This window comes from Pyrus communis, chromosome 7 (genome assembly GCF_041283825.1).
Source record: "Pyrus communis isolate YQ-2024b chromosome 7, ASM4128382v1, whole genome shotgun sequence".
Taxonomy (NCBI): domain Eukaryota; kingdom Viridiplantae; phylum Streptophyta; class Magnoliopsida; order Rosales; family Rosaceae; genus Pyrus; species Pyrus communis.
This window is the reverse complement of record NC_142571.1, coordinates 4,355,866-4,378,503: the sequence shown is the minus strand read 5'-3', so window position 1 is coordinate 4,378,503 and position 22,638 is coordinate 4,355,866. Positions and strand designations below refer to the sequence as shown.

General features: G+C 35.5%; 1 protein-coding gene across 2 annotated transcripts; it reads right to left on the bottom strand.

Moving 5' to 3' along the window:
- Positions 1–19,480: 19,480 nt before the first annotated feature.
- On the bottom strand, positions 19,481–20,579 carry LOC148695479 (uncharacterized). 2 transcript variants are annotated; one of them, XM_088697988.1, is made up of 6 exons: positions 20,363–20,579; positions 20,207–20,293; positions 20,060–20,099; positions 19,915–19,968; positions 19,778–19,834; positions 19,482–19,692 (listed from the first exon to the last, which is right to left on the bottom strand). In XM_088697988.1, exons 1-6 carry the CDS (start codon positions 20,500–20,502, stop codon positions 19,633–19,635), a joined length of 438 nt encoding a protein of 145 aa, XP_088554114.1. In that variant the 5' UTR covers positions 20,503–20,579; the 3' UTR covers positions 19,482–19,632. The 2 variants fall into 2 exon arrangements, with proteins under 2 accessions (XP_088554115.1, XP_088554114.1); XM_088697989.1 differs by lacking the exon at positions 19,778–19,834 and having other exon boundaries at positions 19,481–19,692.
- Between the last annotated feature and the right edge of the window lie 2,059 nt (positions 20,580–22,638).

Here is a 22,638-nt window from a genome sequence, read left to right as displayed (position 1 = left end):
ATACACAACCTGCCATCAATCCTTTAAAACATTCCACATGCCATTGTCATTCCACTTTAGCTTTAATTCACATGCACATTCATTCATTCAGAAAATACATCCTTTGCCATGCACATGCACTTCTCACTCTTTAATCATTCAAACATACACCCAAAACATCCCTCACATGCATGTCCACAACCTGACCCATGCATTCCATTTCCCTTCTTCACTTCTCTTTGCAGAAATCCACATGCATTTTGATTAAACAAAACACAAACTTGCAGATCATGTCCATGCCGTGGGTCTACCAACTCAGAAACACAATCATTTCCATCAATTATGCTCTGCCATCTGAGTAAACAAAGGCTAGATCCAATCTGAATGTTGGGGGATCACACACACTCTAATTGCTCCATTTTCTGTCCATTATTCTATCCCTTTTCCCATCCACAAGTTTTCTTCTTCAACCAGTCCATTACACTCCCATAACCCCCCCCCATTTCACCTATAAATACTCAATCATCCAAGCCCCATTACATCTCATTCATACTCATTCACACTTCCATTCCATTGTAAATACCACAACACAAACCCTTCCATTTTCAGAAATGTAGACCATAAACCACCCTTGCCGTGACCTTCCCTATTAATCCAAACACCACTCCCCAAACCATTCACACCACCAAACCTCACCTTAGACCTTGTGCTACAACAACGAGGAAGAGAAGAGTGCCTAAACGTTCATACAATTCAAGTTTGAGTTGTTGGAATGTTTAGGTGTTTCTTTGATTTCAAAGTTTAAATTCAATTCTCTTTGTTTTGTACGTATGAGGAATGGAAGAGAAGAGTGCCTAAACGTTCATACAATTCAAGTTTGAGTTGTTGGAATGTTTAGGTGTTTCTTTGATTTCAAAGTTATGAGGAAATAAACCCCCCTTGGTTAGGGGGTGATTCGAAATATATGTTTATGCTTTCATTTTGATTTGATTACTTCTAATTGCGTTTCATAAGTTGTGATTTCAATTTGTTTAACCGTTTGATTGATAACTTATTTATGTATGTTTATTGAGAGTGCACGCTTAATTTTCATGCATGAATATGACGCTAGAATATAAGTGAGTTTCACCTAATAGTTACGAACTTATATTCACAAGTAGTGGAGGTTGCTTATAAACAATCGCGTTAAACGAATTCTTGGCATAAGTTTCATGCAATCCATAGTAACGAATGCCTCGTCAACACTTATAATTTTCAAAGAGCGTAATGATTCTTGCTTGTACCTCTTCTATGCATTCATGTTGAGGACTTGTGGGGAATGTTTTGAATTGTCGCATGCATCATCCAATTCAATAACGTTAGGAAGATTTGAAGGTTAATTAGTGCATCACGGTTAACTTGGGGTGTTGAGCATCATGGTTTGTTGAAATACAATTGGAAATCATTTTATTATGCAAGTATAACATGTATGGAGATGAACCCCTTAGCTAGGTTCCCATCCATTCCATTTCATCAAATTCGTTTTTAGAATCTGTTTTGTTTACAAGTTTCTGTTTTAATTTTAAATTCGTCAAAACTAAATCCCCCTTTACTTTAATGTTCAATTTAGTTAGAAAGTGTTTTAGTTTGTGTTTATAAGTGTTGTGATTCAATTTAGTACACAATTTCGTCCAAATTCACCAAAGTGCTCAAAACTGCCCAGAAAGTGATTTTAAGGCAGTTTTGAGTGTTTTGGGTGTTGTTTGAGTCTTTTGGTTTGTTTTAATGTTTTAAGTGTTTAGTTTTACATTCTTTGAGTTAGAAATCAATTTAGTTTGTGTTTATGAGTGTTTTGATTCATTTTATTTCCCAATTTCGTCCAAATTCACCAAAGTGCTCAAAACTGCCCAGAAAGTGATTTTAAGGCAGTTTTGAGTGTTTTGGGTGTTGTTTGAGTCTTTTGGTTTGTTTTAATGTTTTAAAGTTTAGTTTTGCATTCTTTGAGTCTAGTATAGTGTTTCATATTGTTATTTTACGTTTTTGAGTCAAATCCAAGTGATTAACAATCCCTCCTAATCCCCGGTCCAGAACGATCCCTACTTATACTTATACTACAATTGACAAAAAGAGGGTTTAATTTATGCGCGTATAAATCTCGCATCAAATTTTGGCGCCGTTGCCGGGGATTAGAAAATTTGCTAATTCCTTGGATTGTTCGTTTTTATTATGTATTTTAGTTTTAGTTTCTGATTTGTGTTTTGTTTCTTGTTCTAGGTACTAGTTTATGACTCGGAGTTCTCATCTGATTCGTGAACTTATCCTGGAGTGATTGGGTTCTTTGTCCAGCTGCAAGACGTAAAAGAAAGCGCTACTTGGGAGGCAACCCAATGCACTAAATAAAACAAAGCATGTTCATAAAAAAAAAAAAAAAAAAAAAAAAAAAAAAAAAAAAAAGAAAAAGAAAAAAAAAGAGATACTAAACATGGAGAAAGGTGGAGCTTCACAAAGGTTGTTTACGTGAAGCCCCACTACGAGGCGTCGGAGCTACAGGCATCGGAGCGGAAGGCATCGAAGCGGGAGGCATCGAAGCGGGAGGCATCGGAGCGGAAGGCATCGGAGCTAGAGCATTCCAGGCCTCAATACTTGGCCAAGCGCTGGATGACCCAGGAAAAATATGCCTCTGGAAGTAAGCTGCAAGCCTTTGACGGTCACTTTGACGGTCAATTTGCATTCGACCATTGGATTCTTGCAGCTCATCAAGCTTCCTCTTCATGCCCGATGAATAGTTATTTGCAAGCACATGCAAACTTCTATTCTCGTACTTAAGCAGTTTGATCTCTTGCTTAAGACTTTCCACCTCCGCCATCAATGATTCCACCTGACGGGAGCGGGCAAGCAGGCGTTGGCCCATGTTGGACACAGAACTCGCACACTGAACACTAAGTGCGAGGGACTCTTGAACGGCCAACTCATCGGACCGTCCTGACAGCAGCCTACTATCTTTTGGAGTAAGGAGGTTTCTAGCTACTATTGTAGCTGTTGTGGCGTCCTGCATCACGGAGTCTTCACCTGTAAGAAGACCGTTAGAAGATAAAAAAGAAGGACGCCATACATTACCTTGACGGGGCGCAACTGGATCGCTGCTGAGACTCAAATCTAAGCTAAGGTTCGATGGGTTTGCCATTTTTCAAAAGTGTTCAAAGAGATGGGGTGGATGGAGAGAATTCTCAAAGGGCCGGAGTCGATTTTCAAAGAATGGGAATTCTTCAGAGTGTGTTTGTTGCGGTGATCAATGCATCTATAAGAAGCCAAGGCAACGCGTCCATCAATTCAAAAAGCCGGAATTTCCGGCGTAAGTTAGGCAACGCGTTCTCGGCTTTTCAGAAACGCGTTCAACTTTGTCAAAAGTTCACGTGGAGGTCATCATCGCAGCTACACTTTTGCCGACAAGCGTAAATTTCGGCGACGCTTTCTCTGCTTTTCAGAAAACGCGTGCGACTTTGTCAAAAGAGCTCTGACAGAGCCGCGTACGCACTACTACGTGTCGTGCAGAAATCGAAGGGGCGTCGTGCAGAAATCGAAGAGGCGTCCGTTCAGAAATCGAAGAGACGTTTGTCGACACGGGTAAAGACCACCACTTGATATTATCTCTATATATGTCGACCTTCGTCTTTTATGGCAAGACAAACATGAAGAAAATGCCCAACTCTTCCTCACCTCTGAGGTCGCACTCCCAGCACAGCCTTTCGAAATACTCAATTCTTCCTTCTTCCCCAATGATGATACCAGATGCCTGGAGTACATATGACCCAGGAGGAAACAGCACCACAAATACATGTGCTGATTCATTCACCGCTTCTTCAAAAGCAAAGGTATCTCATATCATCAAGGTCTAAAGCAAAAGTATCTCATATCATGCTCTTTCCCTATCTTTTCCTTTGCCCTTGTTATTACTCGCATGGCAAAGTAAACAAAAGCAATCAGAGGCACTTGGAGCCAGTCTTCTGTTCTGGAACCGACTGCCTGGAATCCATTCCTGATTGCTTACCTAGAGTTGCTCTCGAGTAGTCATCTTCAACGGTTGACACACTTCCGGAGAAGGGACCACTTCTGCAAGGGGAGCAAGCAAGGCAAGTGAAAATGATACATTGAAGCATGTGGAGACAAACGTAGGCTGAGTTATCCTCCAACCCTTTTCAATACGAATTGGAAAGATTGAACAAAGAAACAGACCAAAGGGGAAAGCTCAGACCTCCGGGGGAGACCAAAAGAAGCCTGCTGCCCAGTTCAAGAGTAGCACAAAGGAAAATCAACGATGGGAGCAGTGCAGTTCAAGAGTAAGCCTGTGGAATCACCATGATCAAAGCCTCAATACAATCAACAAGGAGAAGATGGAATTTACCTTCCACATCCAGATTTGCGTCTCTAAACTCTTCTCTTTGTTAATTACATTCTGCCATGTTTAGTATGTTTAAATACTTTTTGTGTGTTTACTTATGTTTTGTGTGAATCTATGCTTAAAACATTGAGGACAATGTTTGATTTAAGTGTGGGGGGTAACTAATGTTGTTGATACAAATTCGTGAGATTTTATCACCCATAATTTCAAATGTTGTTCCTTACTGTTTTAAAGTGTTTTTAAGATGTTTTAGAGTGTTTTATTATGTTTTGTTTTTCTAACTCCGAAAATCACATAAAAATTTGAAAAATATGTTTTGAAAAACCTAAAAAGAGTGTTTTGAATCGTTTTTGTGTGTTTGTGTCTTAGGGTACCTTCCAACACAATGATAAGGATTTGGGTTGTAAATTGCATGACTGTTAAAAAGAGTTATTAACATAGAGAAAAGTTTGATTTACTCTTGGTATATGCTTGGTTATAGTTATAATATATGACTTCACATGCAATCATAAAAGAAAAATTCGTTTTTGTAACATGCTTGAAGGAAGGAACTTAGAATAACATTACAACCCTGAGAGACTTGAGCTTTAAACATTCTTTGGAGAGTATTAATCTGTGATTCTTGTTTTCAAACTCGTTGCATGATCTCATTATTCTTGCTTGGTTGCTAATTAGAAGGCGTTTCATCACTTAGTTCCAAATGCTAGAACTTGCATCCATTCCATTCAAAGCATGATTGCATAATATATATCAAGATGAAGTGTGTAGTGAAGCCATCAACCAAATAGCCAACCCATGCACTATTTATTGTAGGTCATAATCCCCATTGAGCCATTGTTAGCCTTTGTTATTTGTTTATCCATATCATCCCTACCTAGCCTAGATTAGGACCACCCATACCCTTGTTCTTGAAGCATAGTAAGCATGATTTAGAGGGAATCCTTTCGATTATGCAAAACAACAAGTGTGGGGGAATTTGTGTGTGTGTGTTGATATGCCACAAAAGAAATAAGGCATGAGTGAGAATAAAAAGAAAAAAAAAAATATTTCGTGGAAAAAGAAAAAGAAAAAGAAAAAGTTGTGAAAAGAAAGAAAAAGAGTATCAAATAAGTGAAAATAAGCTCAAATGTTTGTGGTAGTTGAAGAAAGGGTCCAAAACGTTGAATATGGCCCTAAGAGTTGTGTGAATTTTCCCCTTGTGTGTCTAAGTGAGTTTCTGAAATCACGAGTGATTCTAAGTGTCAAATTTCATTACTTTGCTTGTTATTGCCTAAAGAACGTTTGTTATCCTTACCTTTCATTGTTAGCCAATCACCTTTAGCCCGTTACAACCCTTATGCTTCTATCTTGATCATTATGTTTTCAATAATGTGGAGTTTGGAATTGATGTAAGCTTATGGTGTCCCTGGTTCTCGCATCTAATTAGTAGCATTCCTTTCATGAGATCATATTCATATACATTCCAGAAAATGCTTTCTTTGATATAACATATGTGAGTGTTAGAATTCATATTTACATCAATCTTCTCACATATAACTAGTGTAGGGTGTGTAGTCAGAAAATCTGTGTGAAAAACGAGTGCATATCTTGTAAGGATTTGAGCAAATTCTCTAAGGCATGTTACTACATTCAAATCATGGTTTTAAATGCTTAATTGTGAACTAGTATGTGGTGACTATGATTAAGAATGTACTTAAGTGTAAAGATGGCTAAAATCTGTGGGAATAATGATTTTTAACTTGTCATGTGCATTGGAAATCCGTGAGACGATTGTTGGAAGGTGTAGGTTGTGTTTTGTTCGTTTTGTCTAGTTTCGTGTTCTTTTGTTGTTTCGTTTTGCTCGAGGACTAGCAAAAGATAAGTGTGGGGGTATTTGATAGGAGCATATTCATGCGACTTAAATAGCTTGTTCTCGTGCATTTACGTTATGTTTCTTTAGTTATTTTAGTATTTTAAGCTATTTTCGTGTGTTTGTAGGTCCAAAGGGCTAAAGGAGCAAAAAGATGCATTTTGGAGCCTTTTGGAGCAAATTAGAGATTGGATTGGATTGCATATGCTTAAAGCCACATAGATGGACGAAATTGAAGATCAAAACCATTCATTCATCACTTATCATTACCACAACCATTCACACCCCTTTAATCCACATGCACTCCCATCCATTTCATCATTGCAGCCATTGCACATTTACATCAACAAACATCTCTTTGCCGTGCCTTTCCCTTAGCCTAGTTGTTTTATGCCATTTTCAGATTTCCACCATTCACATACACATTCAATCATTTACACCACTCATTGCCGTGGCCTCCCTTTGCATTCACATGCATCTCACTTCATCATTTCAGCCACATCTTCACATGCATCTCACTTCATCATTTCAGCTACATCTTCACATGCATGATCCACATCCATTCCGTGCATTCCATTACATTTCTGCACTTCATCTTTGCAGAAATACACATGCACTTCAATTAAATAAAATCCATGCTTGCACCTTTCCCTTTTGCATTTCCCCTTAATAAATCAGCCACATGCAATTTAATCATTCAATCACACCAACACACATTCAATCCCTTACCTTGTGCCGTGACTTCCCCTTCTTTCCAACATAATACATCTTGCATTTTACATGCATTCCATCTTTTAATTTAATCACATGCACATTCACCTTGCATTTGCAGAAAATCCACTTCATAACACATGCATCTTGGCAGATTTCACATGCACTCATGCACATTCACCTTAATCATTTACATAGCTTTAATTCACATGCAAACACATACACAACCTGCCATCAATCCTTTAAAACATTCCACATGCCATTGTCATTCCACTTTAGCTTTAATTCACATGCACATTCATTCATTCAGAAAATACATCCTTTGCCATGCACATGCACTTCTCACTCTTTAATCATTCAAACATACACCCAAAACATCCCTCACATGCATGTCCACAACCTGACCCATGCATTCCATTTCCCTTCTTCACTTCTCTTTGCAGAAATCCACATGCATTTTGATTAAACAAAACACAAACTTGCAGATCATGTCCATGCCGTGGGTCTACCAACTCAGAAACACAATCATTTCCATCAATTATGCTCTGCCATCTGAGTAAACAAAGGCTAGATCCAATCTGAATGTTGGGGGATCACACACACTCTAATTGCTCCATTTTCTGTCCATTATTCTATCCCTTTTCCCATCCACAAGTTTTCTTCTTCAACCAGTCCATTACACTCCCATAACCCCCCCCCATTTCACCTATAAATACTCAATCATCCAAGCCCCATTACATCTCATTCATACTCATTCACACTTCCATTCCATTGTAAATACCACAACACAAACCCTTCCATTTTCAGAAATGTAGACCATAAACCACCCTTGCCGTGACCTTCCCTATTAATCCAAACACCACTCCCCAAACCATTCACACCACCAAACCTCACCTTAGACCTTGTGCTACAACAACGAGGAAGAGAAGAGTGCCTAAACGTTCATACAATTCAAGTTTGAGTTGTTGGAATGTTTAGGTGTTTCTTTGATTTCAAAGTTTAAATTCAATTCTCTTTGTTTTGTACGTATGAGGAATGGAAGAGAAGAGTGCCTAAACGTTCATACAATTCAAGTTTGAGTTGTTGGAATGTTTAGGTGTTTCTTTGATTTCAAAGTTATGAGGAAATAAACCCCCCTTGGTTAGGGGGTGATTCGAAATATATGTTTATGCTTTCATTTTGATTTGATTACTTCTAATTGCGTTTCATAAGTTGTGATTTCAATTTGTTTAACCGTTTGATTGATAACTTATTTATGTATGTTTATTGAGAGTGCACGCTTAATTTTCATGCATGAATATGACGCTAGAATATAAGTGAGTTTCACCTAATAGTTACGAACTTATATTCACAAGTAGTGGAGGTTGCTTATAAACAATCGCGTTAAACGAATTCTTGGCATAAGTTTCATGCAATCCATAGTAACGAATGCCTCGTCAACACTTATAATTTTCAAAGAGCGTAATGATTCTTGCTTGTACCTCTTCTATGCATTCATGTTGAGGACTTGTGGGGAATGTTTTGAATTGTCGCATGCATCATCCAATTCAATAACGTTAGGAAGATTTGAAGGTTAATTAGTGCATCACGGTTAACTTGGGGTGTTGAGCATCATGGTTTGTTGAAATACAATTGGAAATCATTTTATTATGCAAGTATAACATGTATGGAGATGAACCCCTTAGCTAGGTTCCCATCCATTCCATTTCATCAAATTCGTTTTTAGAATCTGTTTTGTTTACAAGTTTCTGTTTTAATTTTAAATTCGTCAAAACTAAATCCCCCTTTACTTTAATGTTCAATTTAGTTAGAAAGTGTTTTAGTTTGTGTTTATAAGTGTTGTGATTCAATTTAGTACACAATTTCGTCCAAATTCACCAAAGTGCTCAAAACTGCCCAGAAAGTGATTTTAAGGCAGTTTTGAGTGTTTTGGGTGTTGTTTGAGTCTTTTGGTTTGTTTTAATGTTTTAAGTGTTTAGTTTTACATTCTTTGAGTTAGAAATCAATTTAGTTTGTGTTTATGAGTGTTTTGATTCATTTTATTTCCCAATTTCGTCCAAATTCACCAAAGTGCTCAAAACTGCCCAGAAAGTGATTTTAAGGCAGTTTTGAGTGTTTTGGGTGTTGTTTGAGTCTTTTGGTTTGTTTTAATGTTTTAAAGTTTAGTTTTGCATTCTTTGAGTCTAGTATAGTGTTTCATATTGTTATTTTACGTTTTTGAGTCAAATCCAAGTGATTAACAATCCCTCCTAATCCCCGGTCCAGAACGATCCCTACTTATACTTATACTACAATTGACAAAAAGAGGGTTTAATTTATGCGCGTATAAATCTCGCATCACAAGGTCAAAAGCAAAAGTATCTCATATCATGCTCTTTCCCTTTCCTTTTCTTTGTCCTTGTTCTTACTCGCATGGCAAAGTGAAAGAAGCAATCAGCCGGCACTTGGAGTCAGTCTTCCGATCTGGATCCGACTGCCTGGAATTTATTCCTGATTGCTTACCTAGCGTTGCTCTCGAGTAGTCATCTTCAACGGTTGATACACTTCGAGAGAAGGGACCACTCCTGCAAAGATTGAACAAAGAAACAGATAAAAGGGGAAAGCTCAGACCTCCGGGGGAGACCAAAAGAAGCCTGTTGCCCAGTCCAAGAGTAGCACAAAGGAAAATCAACGATGGGAGCAGCGCAGTTCAAGAGTAAGCCTGTGGAATCACAAAGATCAAAGCCTCAATGCAATTATCAAGGAGAAGATGGAATTTACACTCTATAACCAGATTTGCGTCTCTAAACTCTTCTCTTTGTTAATTACATTCTGCCATGTTTAGTATGTTTAAATGCTTTTTGTGTGTTTACTTATGCTTTGTATGATTTTAAGCTTAAAACATTGAGGACAATGTTTGATTTAAGTGTGGGGGGGTAACTAATGTTGTTAATGCAAATTCGTGGGATTTTATCGCCCATAACTTCAAATGTTGTTCCTTACTGTTTTAAGGTGTTTTAAGTTGTTTTAGAGTGTTTTAGTATGTTTTGTTTTTATAACTCCGAAAATACCATAAAAATTTGAAAAAATTGTTTTGAAAAGCCTAAAAAGAGTGTTTTGAGTCGTTTTTGTGTGTTTGTGTCTTAGGGTACCTTCCAACACAATAATGAGGATTTGGTTTGTAATTGCATGACTGTTAAAAAGAGTTATAAACATGGATGAAAGTTTGATTTACTCTTGGTATATGCTTGGTTATGGTTATAATGTATGACTTCACATGCAATCATAAAAGAAAAATTCGTTTTTGTAACATGCTTGAAGGAAGGAACTCAAACAAACGCTACAACCCTGAGAGACTTGAGCCTATAACGTTCTTTGGAGAGTATAATCTGTGATTTCTTGTTTTCTAAAGTCGTTGCATGATCTCATTATTCTTTGTTTGGTTACTACTTAGAAGGCGTTTCATCATATAGTTCCAAATGCTAGAACTCATGCCCATTTCATTCAAAGCATGTTATTGATTTGCATAACACATATTCAAGAAGAAGTTGTGTAGTGACCACCACCATAGCCAAATAGCCTTACTTCCCATACTTCGTATATGTTGTAAGTTTTAACCCCGTTGAGCCTCGTTTTGCCTTTATTCCTTGTTTACCCACATCACCCCTTACCTAGCTTAGAGTAGGACTTTCCTATACCCTTGTTCTTAAAGTTTAGTGAGCATGACTTAAATGAATTCCTTTTGAGTTACATTATGCAAGAAAATGAGTGTGGGGGAGTAAAAGTTTGTTCTTACGTTTATATGTATGTTTTGAGATTCAAAAGAAAAAGAAGAAAAAAAAAGAAAAAAAAAAAAAAAAAAAGGAGTGAAAATAAGTAAGAATGAACTCACGAGCGTTGATGGTTGAAGAAAGGGTCCAAAAAGTTGAATATGGCCCTAAGTTTTGTGTGATTTTCCCTTGGGTGTTCAAAGTTGACTTCTGCGTTCTTAAGGGAATTCTAAGTGTCTAATTCAATACTTTGCTCACTATTGCTTTAAGAATGTTTGTTTATCCTTCACCTTTCATTGTTAGCCAATACCCTAGCCCCGTTACTACCCTTTGACTTCTATATTGAGTGTTATGTATTTCAATTGTGGAGTTTGAACTTGGTATGAGCTTATGGTGTCACTGGTTCTCGCGTCTAAGTAGTAGCATTCCATTCATGAGATCATATCTAAACATGCTTATTAACTCCAGAAAATGCTTTCCTTATTATAACATATGTGAGTGTTCGTCTACATGTTTACATCAATCTTCTCACATATACCTAGTGTAGGGTGTGTAGTCAGAAAATCTGTGTGAAAAACGAGAGTACATCTAGTAAGAAATTGAGGGAATTCTCTAAAGGCATGTTACTACATTTGAAATGTGTTTTAATTGCTTAATTGTGAACTAGTATGTGGTGACTATGATTAAGAATGTACTTAAGTGTAAAGATGGCTCAAATCTGTGAGAATAATGATTTTTAACTTGTCATGTGCATTGGAAGTCCCTGATACGATTGTTGGAAGGTGTAGGTTGTGTTTTGTTCTTTTTGTTTTGTTTTTCTGTTTTGCTCGAGGACTAGCAAAAGCTAAGTGTGGGGGTATTTGATAGGAGCATATTTATGCGACTTAAATGGCTTGTTCTCGTACATTTACGTTATGTTTCTTTAGTTATTTTAGTACTTTAAGCTATTTTCGTGTGTTTGTAGGTCCAAAGGGCTAAAGGAGCAAAAAGATGCATTTTGGAGACTTTTGGAGCACTTTTGGGCTAAGGACGGATAGCTTATGCTTGAAGCCAAAGTGTTGGACGAAATTGAAGACCTAATTGGAGCCAAAGTGTTGGAACCTTGTTCTCTTTAGTTTTAGGACATTTAAACCTTTCCTAATCCCAATCATGCCATGCATAACACACATCCATTCTAACACATTGTCATTGCACATGCATTTCCTTCATTAGTTAACCCACATGCACTTATCACTTATCATCACCACATATCATATCACTTAATCACTTATCACTTATCATCACCACTTAACCACTTATCATATCATAACCACATATCATATCACTTGTCACTTATCACTTAACATAACATCCACCTACTTCACCTACAACATCCACTTCACCTACAACATCCACTTCACCTACAACATCCACCTACTCACCTACAACATCCACCTACTTCACCTACAACATCCACCTACTCACCTACAACATCCACCTACTTCACCTACAACATCCACCTACTTCACCTACAAATGACATAGCCATATGTTCCCTCCACTACTCCTATAAATACCCTTGCATTCATTCATTCAATTAACATCTCATTTCATACACAACACACCACTCCTCATCCATTTCCATAATTCCCCAATCCATTCAACACATCAACAACATCCCTTAGACCTTATGCTACAACGAAGAGGAGGAGAAGAGTGCCTAAACGTTCATACAATTCAAGTTTGAGTTGTTGGAATGTTTAGGTGTTTCTTTTCCTCGATTATAATGTTTAATTTTGATTCTCTTTGTTTTGTAATCATGAGGAACTAAACCCCCCTTTAGCTAGGGGGGGATTCGAAATATATGTTTATGCTTGCATTTTGATTTGATTACTTCTAATTGCGTTTTATAAGTTGTGATTTCAATTTGTTTAACCGTTTGATTGATAACTTATTTATGTATGTTTATTGAGAGTGCACGCTTAATTTTCATGCATGAATATGACGCTAGAATATAAGTGAGTTTCACCTAATAGTTATGAACTTATATTCACAAGTAGTGGAGGTTGCTTATAAACAATCGCGTTAAATGAATTCTTGGCACTAGTTTCATGCGTATTCCATAGTAACGAAGGCCTCGTCAACACTTATAGTTTTCATGATGCTTAATGATCTTTGATTGTATCTTTATTGTGCTGTTCACGTAAAGGACTTTTGGAGAATGTTGTGAATTGCGTTGCGCTAACCCATCCAATTCATTAACTTAAGGAGAACTTGACGGTTAATTTAAGCGGACCTAATTAACCCGGGGTGTTGAGTTTCATAATTTATCGAAAGACCAATTGGAAATCTTTTTATTATGCAAGTGTAACATGTGTGGAGATGAACCCCTTGGCTAGCATCCATTCATTCTATTTTCATCATATTCATATTTACATTCTGCTTTAATTACAATTTGTTCATTTAGTTTAATTTCGTTCAAAACTCAATCCCCCTTTACTTTCTTATTCTTTAGTGCTTAGAATCTGTTTAGTTTATGTTTTAAAGCATTTTGAGTTTTTGGTTTGTCTTAGTGTTTTAAACTTTAGTTTTGCATTCTTTGAGTCTAGGATAGCGTTTTATATTGTTTTTACGTTTTTGTGTCAGTTTCCAAGAGATTTGCAATCCCTCCTAATCCCCGGTCCAGAACGATCCCTACTTGCATACTTACTACAATTGACAAAAAGAGGGTTTAATTTGTGTGCGTATAAATCACGCATCAGAGTCCACCCCGATTTTTGGTAGAGTCCACCCCGATTTTTGGGCTAAATTTCGGGGGGAATTTGGCATTGGTTTAGCATTTAGCATTTAGCTCAAGATTTCCACTTGGGTTGGAGTGCGTTTGGGGGGAAATTTTGGGGGGTAATTTGGCTTTGAGCCCACCATTGAAGTTGATCTTAGGCATAAGTATTACCGAATACATTTAACCTAATAAAGAAATATGAGTATAAATTTATGCACAATTGTTGTTTAGAAAACATCAAATTGCAAAAAAATCCACACCAAATCCTGATGAAAAAAAAAAAAAAAAAAAAGAAGAGAAGAGGTTTTTGGCAAGGGAAGAATAGAGGAACCAGAAATATCCCAAAATGATATCAACTCATTCTCGTCGGACGAGAATGAAGAAGATGTAGAGATTCAAGAATCAAGGGAAATGCCAAGTCAACCTCAATCATCCAGGCGGACTCCGCAACAAACTTCACTATCCGAAAATCGTAAACAAGGGTGAAACCCTTGTTGGTCAATGAAGTTACTTTTGAGACATTGGGTAAGACAAAACAATGGAGATGCAAATACTGCAAGAATGCATACAAATCCTCCACTACACGAATTAGCTATCACCTCATAAGTACTATTATATTACTAAAATTACTAGTTATTTATTTTTGTTGATTTTTAATTTTGATTTGTTTTTTACTTTAGGTCCTCTAGTCAGAAAAAGTGCAAATATTGCTCGTTGTGGTGTAGTTTAGAAAAAACTTTGAGTTACTGCAAAATTTGAGAAACAAAGCACGAGAGGAGGAAAATATCACAGGTGGTGGCAAAGTTAAAACAACAAACCCGATTGAAGAAGTGATGCAAACTATGGCTAGAGAAGCAGTTGATATGAAGGTTATTACATCGTTTTGCGCTAATGGCATACTGTTCAATGTCTTGAGGAATCCACAATTCCAAGAGATGGTCATTGCCATGAACAATGGACCTAAAGGGTACAAGGCTCCTAGGTATGAAAGAGGTAGAACCACTTAACTCGATGCATACAAAAGTGGTATTGAAAATGAGTTAAAACCTGTTAGAGAGACATGGCTCACACACGGGGTATCCATCGTGTCAGATGGATGGTCAAACATGAAGCACAATCCACTCATTAATGTTGTTGCAATAAACAGTCGAGGATGCATGTTCTTGTATGCGAATGATTTTTTAGTAGTAACAAGAAGTGGTAAAGAGATTGCTGATTATTTGCTTAAAGCAATTGAACAAGTGGGGGGAATCAATCTCATTCAAGTTGTAACCGATAATGCAAAGAATTGTGTTGCTGCTAGACAAGAAATTTGAAAGGTACACAAACATATCTTTGGTCTCCATGTATTTTTAATACATTGAATCTCATTTTTAAAGATCTAGCAGAAAATTTTGATTGGCTTAGGAGCATGCAACCTATCTTGTCTAGCAGTAAATCAAAATTTTTCTACTAGATCCTTAAAAATAAGATTCAATGTATGAACAACACATGGAGACCAAAATATATGTTTGTGTACCTTTCGAATTTCTTGTCCAGCAGCAACACAATTCTTTGCATTATCGGTTACAACTTGAATGACATTGATTACCCCCCACTTGTTCAATTGCCTTAAGCAAATAATCAGCAATCTCTTTACCACTTTTTTGTTACTCCTGAAAAATCATCCACATGCAAGAACATGCATCCTCGACTGTTTACTGCAACAACATTAATGAGTGGATTGTGCTTCATGTTTAACCATCCATTTGACACGATGGATACCCTGTGTGTGTGCCATGTCTCTCTAACATGTTTTAACTCATTTTCAATACTAGTTTTTCATGCATCGAGTAGAGTGGTTCTACCTCTTTCATACCCCGGAGCCCTGTACCCTTTAGGTCTATTGTTTATGGCAGTGACCATCTCATGAAATTGTGGATTCCTCAAGACATTGAACGGTATGCCATTAGTGCAAAATGCTTTAATAACCTTCATATCAACTGCTTCTCTAGCCATAGTTTGCGTTGCTTCTTCAATCGGGTTTGTTGTTTTACATTTGCCACCACCTTTGATCTTTTCCTTCTCTCGTGCTTTGTTTCTCAAATTTTGAAGTAACTCAAAGTTTTTCTGAACTACACCACAACGAGCAATATTTGCACTTTTTCCAACTGGAGGACCTAAAGTAAAACAAAAATCAAAATTAAAAATCAATAAAATTAAATAATTAGTAATTTTAGTAATATAATAGTACCTATGAGGTGATAGCTAATTCATGTAGTGGAAGATTTGTATGCATTCTTGCAGTATTTGCATCTCCATTGTTTTGTCTTACCCAACGTCTCAAAAGTAACTTCAGTGACCAACAAAGGTTTCACCCTTGTTTTAAGATTTTCGGATAGTGAAGTTTGTTGCAGAGTCAGCCTGGATGATTGAGTTGACTCGGCATTTCCCTTGATTCTTGAATCTCTACATCTTCTTCATTTTTGTCGGACGAGAATGAGTTGACATCATTTTGGGATATTTCTGGTTCCTCTATTCTTCTCTTGCCAAAAACTAATTTTTTTTTTTTTTTTTTTAAGGATTTGGTGTGGATTTTTTTGTAATTTGATGTTTTCTAAACAACAATTGTGCATAAATTTATACTCATATTTGTTTATTAGGTTAAATGTATTTGGTAATACGTATGCCTAAGAACCTTAACCATTCGATACATGTACCATATTATTTTTTTATGCATTTCTCCAATCATATTCTTTGTTTTTGTTTCAATGCATGTACAAACTATGTTTTTATTATTTATTATTTTGAGGTATGTACCAACAATGTTTGTTTTTATTGGGATTCTTGTATCCCACCATGTTCTTTGTCATGCATCCAACCATGTTACAAATCATCAATGCTACAAAATAAAAATGATTGCTCATAATAAATATTATAAAATATAATTATAAATGTATCATTATCAACATTTTTATATGCAAACTAATTTACATTCTTTAACAAATTTAAAACAAACTGTCTATGTCTACTCTCTGGCGAATGATACTTTATGTTACTACTGAATCCCGTATTCAAACCGAACTATGAACTCGAATCGTACCCATATCTGGCAACTATGGTAATTAGCAAAAGTTGATGACGACTCACCATGCTCCGAAAACCATCACCAAAAGGGAAGGCTTGGACAGTTGGTCTAGAAAATTCTATAAAAGCAATGAATGGCACAATAAACTCTCTCTCAACCAATCAATCAAGCAATTCTCAGTACACTCAACAGCGAAACCAGAAAAAGCTTTAATTTGTTCACCCCTTGTCCATTTCAAGTTGCAGGTCCACCATAGAAAGCTTTCTTTTGTCCAGTTTTAACAGCTCTACTACCATTCCCTTTGTTGTTGTATCGAATCCCTTTAGTAAACATTGTTTATATTTCATTTTCCAAGATTTCAATCACTGTAAAATACAAGGAGAGGTTATGCAAGAGGACGAACCTTGCCCGCCAAGGCTGTAATCTTGCCTAAATTTCCTTTATTTGTACTTATGTAAAATAGACCTGTTGTTTTTGTATCTTCCATTAAACCATATGTCATTTTTAACTAATTTCGTTCAAGTTTTAGTTATGATTAACCCTGTTAAATTAACTACTCTTGTTTATGTGTTGTCAGCCTAAACTAATAACTGAGAAATTAACTTAAATGACCTTGAACTACTTTATAAAGGAATATATGATATTATAAATAAAACTCCTTGGTCAAAAGGCAAGAAAATAACTTAATACAAACTTAACCCATCTGTGAACAATCTTAATAATCCAAGAAGCTAAAGTGACTTGTGGCGCAAGAAATTAATTAACTGAACAACCAAGTAAACAATCTGTTAGGCAAAAAGAACAGTGGCACACTCAAATTCATGTTATTTTTTATTGTGAGTCTTCAGGCTTAACAAATGCCCCGTGAAGGCACCCTTCAAACTAATAAATGTATATTGCAAAAAACCAAGCAAAAAGCTTTGCCCGATAGGCAAGACAAGGAGGAGCTATGTAAAGGACAAATCCAACCTGAACATATTTTTGGCACGCCCGTAGATTTTCCCTCCCCACTCAGTCCCAAGTTCATAGAAAGCCCGACTTCTTTTGAGAAATCAGAAGGAAGGGTGACTAATGAAAAGATCTCCCTAGAAACTAAAGGGGAAGTTAGCATGCTATGTTCTTTAACGGGGACATTGTAGAGAAAATTGGAGTTAGAATACTTCCCACCAAAAGAGGAAACCATGGAGATCCAGTGTTAGATATGGAGAATGAACCAACTCTCCCTTAGTTTCCCTTGTTGGGGAAGAAAAAAAAGATAAAGGGAAGAAAAAGGAGCTAGCAGAAACCAGCCACCAAGGAGAAGTTAGAGACAAGCCACAAAAGTTAGGCTTGCAGGCCTCTTGCCCTAGTACCAGAAGCTTGCCTGTTAATAGAGGAAATCCTCATCCCGATTGACCATCGTCATTGGTTAATAAAATAAGAGGAGAAGCTAATTGAAGGCAACTTGATGCAATGAGATAAGCTTTCTCGGGCATAAATCATGGCCTAAAGTGGGGGAATTCGTCTTCCCCAAAGAATAATGTTGTCAATCAACAACTTAGGAATGAACTAGCAAAGTTAAGAAGGATAGTGATACAAAATGCTTAACCTCAAGCCCGCCTGATGTTCAGAATCACGTATCAGAAACCTTACCCTGCTTATGTGGATGAGTAGAATCATTTCCCTCTTAATTTTAAAATGCCTGCTTTTCCAACATTTAGTGGGGAAGATTGCAATGTGTCTTCCAGAGATCACATTTTCAAGTTTTCAAACTATTATGTGGCTTTTAAAGACAATCCCAACTACAAGTTAAGGTTGTTTGGAAACTTTTTGGTGGGGCTGGCTTCCCAGTGGTATTCTTTATTGCCCCCTAATTCCATTGCTAATTAGGGGCATATGAAGATGGCTTTTCATGAACAACTAGCCTCTCTGCACGCACTAACGTGCGTGCGAGAGGCATTTTTGCATCACAGGCGCTACGCGCCCCAAAGATGTGTTGTTTTAGATATTCTTATATTTCTTAAGTGATTATTTTATAAAATGTGTTTGTGTCCATCACAACAATTTCTTATTATTTTCAATTTTTTATTATGTTCAATCATCTAACTTAGTCTTTTTGCACCTACCCATTGTACCCAAAAATGAAATTTATGAATTGTACACTAACCAATCCACCTTTTTTTTCTTTTTCTTTTTCTTTTTTGCTTGCTAATTATTATGGTGTCTTTTTTTTTTTTGTTTGGCTGATAGAATTTGATTTCACGAAATGAGCTATGCTTGATCATTATTATGACTTTGGTAATTAAGTTACTTAGTCTAGTTAGAATTTTGTTATCTCCATCAGTACCATTTTACCCTTATATATTGTACAGAAGATCAAGAGTTAGGTTCCTTAAACTCTCATATAAAAAATAAAAAAATATGCTTAATTATTTAATGTTGTATAGAAAATATGAAATGATCAATATATTTTGTAACATGAGGATTAGTGGCTGTATTAAAAGGGTGCACAACAACATTTTTTTATTATGGTGGACAAAAAGGTATTATGGGCAATATTTGGCGTCATTCGAGCAGGTTGGCAGATCATTTGTTCAATGGTTGTGTGAATGGGATAGTTGATGCAGTTAGAGGAGTGAGTACATAATTATGGGTGTGCCATTTTGGGTTGGGACTGAGATGTTCAACATTAGAGCATGGGCCAGGCTACGTAGTTCCAATTGCTTGAGTTGAAGAAAGGTTGATGAGATAATGGTGTTACCGTACAATCATCCCATCATTCCAAAGTGATAATGGTGTTATCACATGCCATATTGTCATATTGCCACATTTGTTGAATAATTTAGGAGCATATATTCCATCCAATTTGCACATATGTGAGTAATCTCTCATACATTTTTTACTATTTTTTCTTTAAAACAACAACGAAGATAAAATGGGAAACATATACTATTTATAAATAAAAAAAATTGAAAATATGACATGTAATTTGATTTCTAAATACATATTGACAACACTTAATGTCCTTAAATCAAAATGTTTCAGATTCATAAGTTTTCAATCAAAGTTATAGGTTAGCTAGGGATGAACTCCTAATATATGAAGCAAAGCAAAATATGGACAACATGTACATATGTAAACATAGCGCCTACGTGTGAAATCAAAGCCATGCTTGCCACCCATTTGCTTGCACTTGATGCTTTAGATTTTCATGGTTAATCTGCAAGCAATGATGATAAAATAAGAAGTCTAACTATAATGCACAATCCCAACTATAAAGATTGTAAGCAACTTAACCTAAATACCTTTAAGTTTGACAATTTTCTCATGGCAATACTTTTACTCCAGTTACTTGTAGAATACTGAAAGATAAATATATTTGTCAAGTTTAAGGTAACAAATTGTAACAATATTTACAAAATTAAATAATAAGAAATATTACCTTAATCTTGTACTTCAACCTTTGTACTTTGAGACGGGTGTGATGCTTGTAAAACTGACAAAAAATGCAATTTTATTTATATTTGAAAATTGAATGCAATTTGAATTTATAGTATACTTTTGTATGAAAATAAGAGAAGACTTACCGTATTTAGAAAAGTTGTTTGGCCACTGTTAATCTTTTTTCTGCACCCATAAATTGTTTTATTTTATTTTATAATTTGAGATAATTAATTTGTAGAATGATATAGAGAATGCCATTAAAAATAAATAGGTAAGAAATGGTGTTGTACCTTATTTGTTGGACTTTATTCCAAATACGTATGATCTGAGGAGTTGTTGAAGGTTTTAATTCTTCCACAGCCTTTTTCATGCGCCACCTATATATTGAAGGTATATATAATGTTAGATTTCTTGTAACAAATTTGTATATAATTTAGGATACATACTGCTCATGCTTCTTCTTTTTCCACTCTTTGAGAATCAGTTGGCTTAGATCAGTAGTTTTTACTCCGACAGATATCTCCCAACCAGGTGTAAAAATACAGACACGTCTGTTTGAGATCTTATCAATAGGTTCCTTCTTCATTTTTTGTGGGTATTCTTGTAAATATCCTAAGAATGAAAACAAATAATTTTTAAAATTACCATAGCACACGTATAGCACATTAAGATAATCAAAATTGAAATTCACAATCTGACCAAAATTTAAAAAATGCACAATGAAGATTTCAAAGGAAGAAATTAAAAAACCCAAATGAAGCTAAATCTGGGAATCATACAATTACATATTATGCTTACATGGAAATGTGTAAAATGAGTACAACCATGCAGGGAAAGGAAGTGAAAACCCACCAATCTCGTACGACTGTGCTTCCATCACCATGCTTCTAGTATCCAATTAATGACAGCATGCATGCTAAAAATTGACGGAGATGGGGATTGAGCTCATATCATTTACAAACACAAAATAAAAAAGATCAAAGAAAAAGAATAACTTAGAGAAGTGAAGGCGGAGCTAAAAAAAAGGGGAGTATAAGATTTGGCCACATAATCAAAGGAGATGGGGAGTACATATAATAATATTGTAGCCGGAATGGAACAAATGGGAATGTACGTGGGAACTAGGAAATTACTGCTTGGTAGTGGGAGAAGTTCACCGTTTTTTTTTAAACTAACGATAACCTCTATCCCTTTTCTCCCACATTATTATTATTATTTTTAATATAATTTTGTTAGATATTAATATCTCCTCCTAAAATGGAGGAGATACGTTCCTGTCCATTTATTTTTTTTAAACTTTTTCTTCCTTTTTTTTTTCCAATAAAACAAATTTTAATTTTATGTTTAATATTTGTCTCCTAAAATGGAGAGCAGTTACGTTGTTTTTGTTTAATATAATTTTGTTAGATATTTTTAATATAATTTTGTTAGATATTAATATTTCCTTCTAAAATGGAGGAGAAGTTATTCACAACATTCCTGTTGTTTTATTTGTTTTTTCGTTTCCTTTTTTTTTTTTTTTCCAATATAACAAATTTTAATTTTTCTGTTTAATATCTCTCTCTCCTAAAATGGAGAGCACTTATTCACTATGTTGCTTTTTTTTTTTTTACTTAATTTTTTAATATTTCTCTCCTAAAATGATGTTCAGTACAATTATCTCTAACTTTAATATCTCATCCTAAAATGGAAGAGTTATTCATCACGTCCCTTTACTTTCATTTGTTGTTTGTTTGTTTAATAATCTAAAATATAGCAAGAACCGTACTAATCAAAATGGAAGCATAAACATTCTAAGAAATATTTGTTAAAAATCAGGCATCAAGAAATTAAGGTGAATAAAAGAGAAGAATAACTAAAAAAGAAACCCGGCTAGTCAAAATTTTTTTGAGGCGCTTTCCCATAGATATCTATTTAAAAAACCACACGATAAATGCTCATAGCAGTTTCAAAAATGACGCCACATTCATCCTCTTCTCTTCCGAACGGTTTTGCCATTTTAGTTTGGATTATCTATTTTTTTTCTATTTATTTTAATTTGTTTTATTTTTAATATTTTTTTGTTGCCTTTTTATTATTTATCTCTCTCTCCTCTCCATAACTACTAACTTTTAGAGGATAATTATCATGATTTTTTTATTTTAATTACCATGTTTTGTTTCCAACTCAGATTGTGCAATTCTATGGGGGAGAAAACTGCCCACTACCGCTTAGCAGTTGAGAGGCTTAAGCACATCTACTTGTTTTTCTTTTTTTTTCAATTTTCCGTTTTCTTTTCCAATACTTTTTGAATTTTGTTTTTTATTTATTTATTTATATTTTCTTTCTACTGTAACCTTCTTTGTTACATATATGGTAAAGATAGTTTTTTTTTTTTTTTTTTTTTTTTTAATTTGTGTTTTTGAACTGCCCACTACTGCATAGCAGTTTATGAGGGTTAACTGTTAAGCACGTCCATTTATAGATTTTTTTTTTATTTGTTTTCTATTCAGTAATGGTTGTTAACGAATTTGTCCTCATTTTCGAAACTTTTTTGGATTTCAATTGTGAAGAAAATGAAGGGGCTTTCTTGGCATTTTTGAAAGCTTCACCAAACTGACCTTCTCACTTTATATATATAGATTATATATAGTAGAGCCAAAGATGACCATGAATCACTTGGTGAAGGTAAAGTAATATGAACATGAGTTTACAGAGGACTTCATAATAAGATTCAAGAGGA

Coding starts and splice junctions, on each gene's coding strand:
- LOC148695479 (XM_088697988.1), bottom strand. CDS start 20,502: ATGAAGAAGGAACCTATTGATAAGATCTCAAACAGACGTGTCTGTATT. Junction 20,100..20,206: donor AATAAAGTCCAACAAATAAG/GTACAACACCAT, acceptor TTATGGGTGCAG/AAAAAAGATTAACAGTGGCC. Junction 19,835..19,914: donor GGTTGAAGTACAAGATTAAG/GTAATATTTCTT, acceptor TTTATCTTTCAG/TATTCTACAAGTAACTGGAG.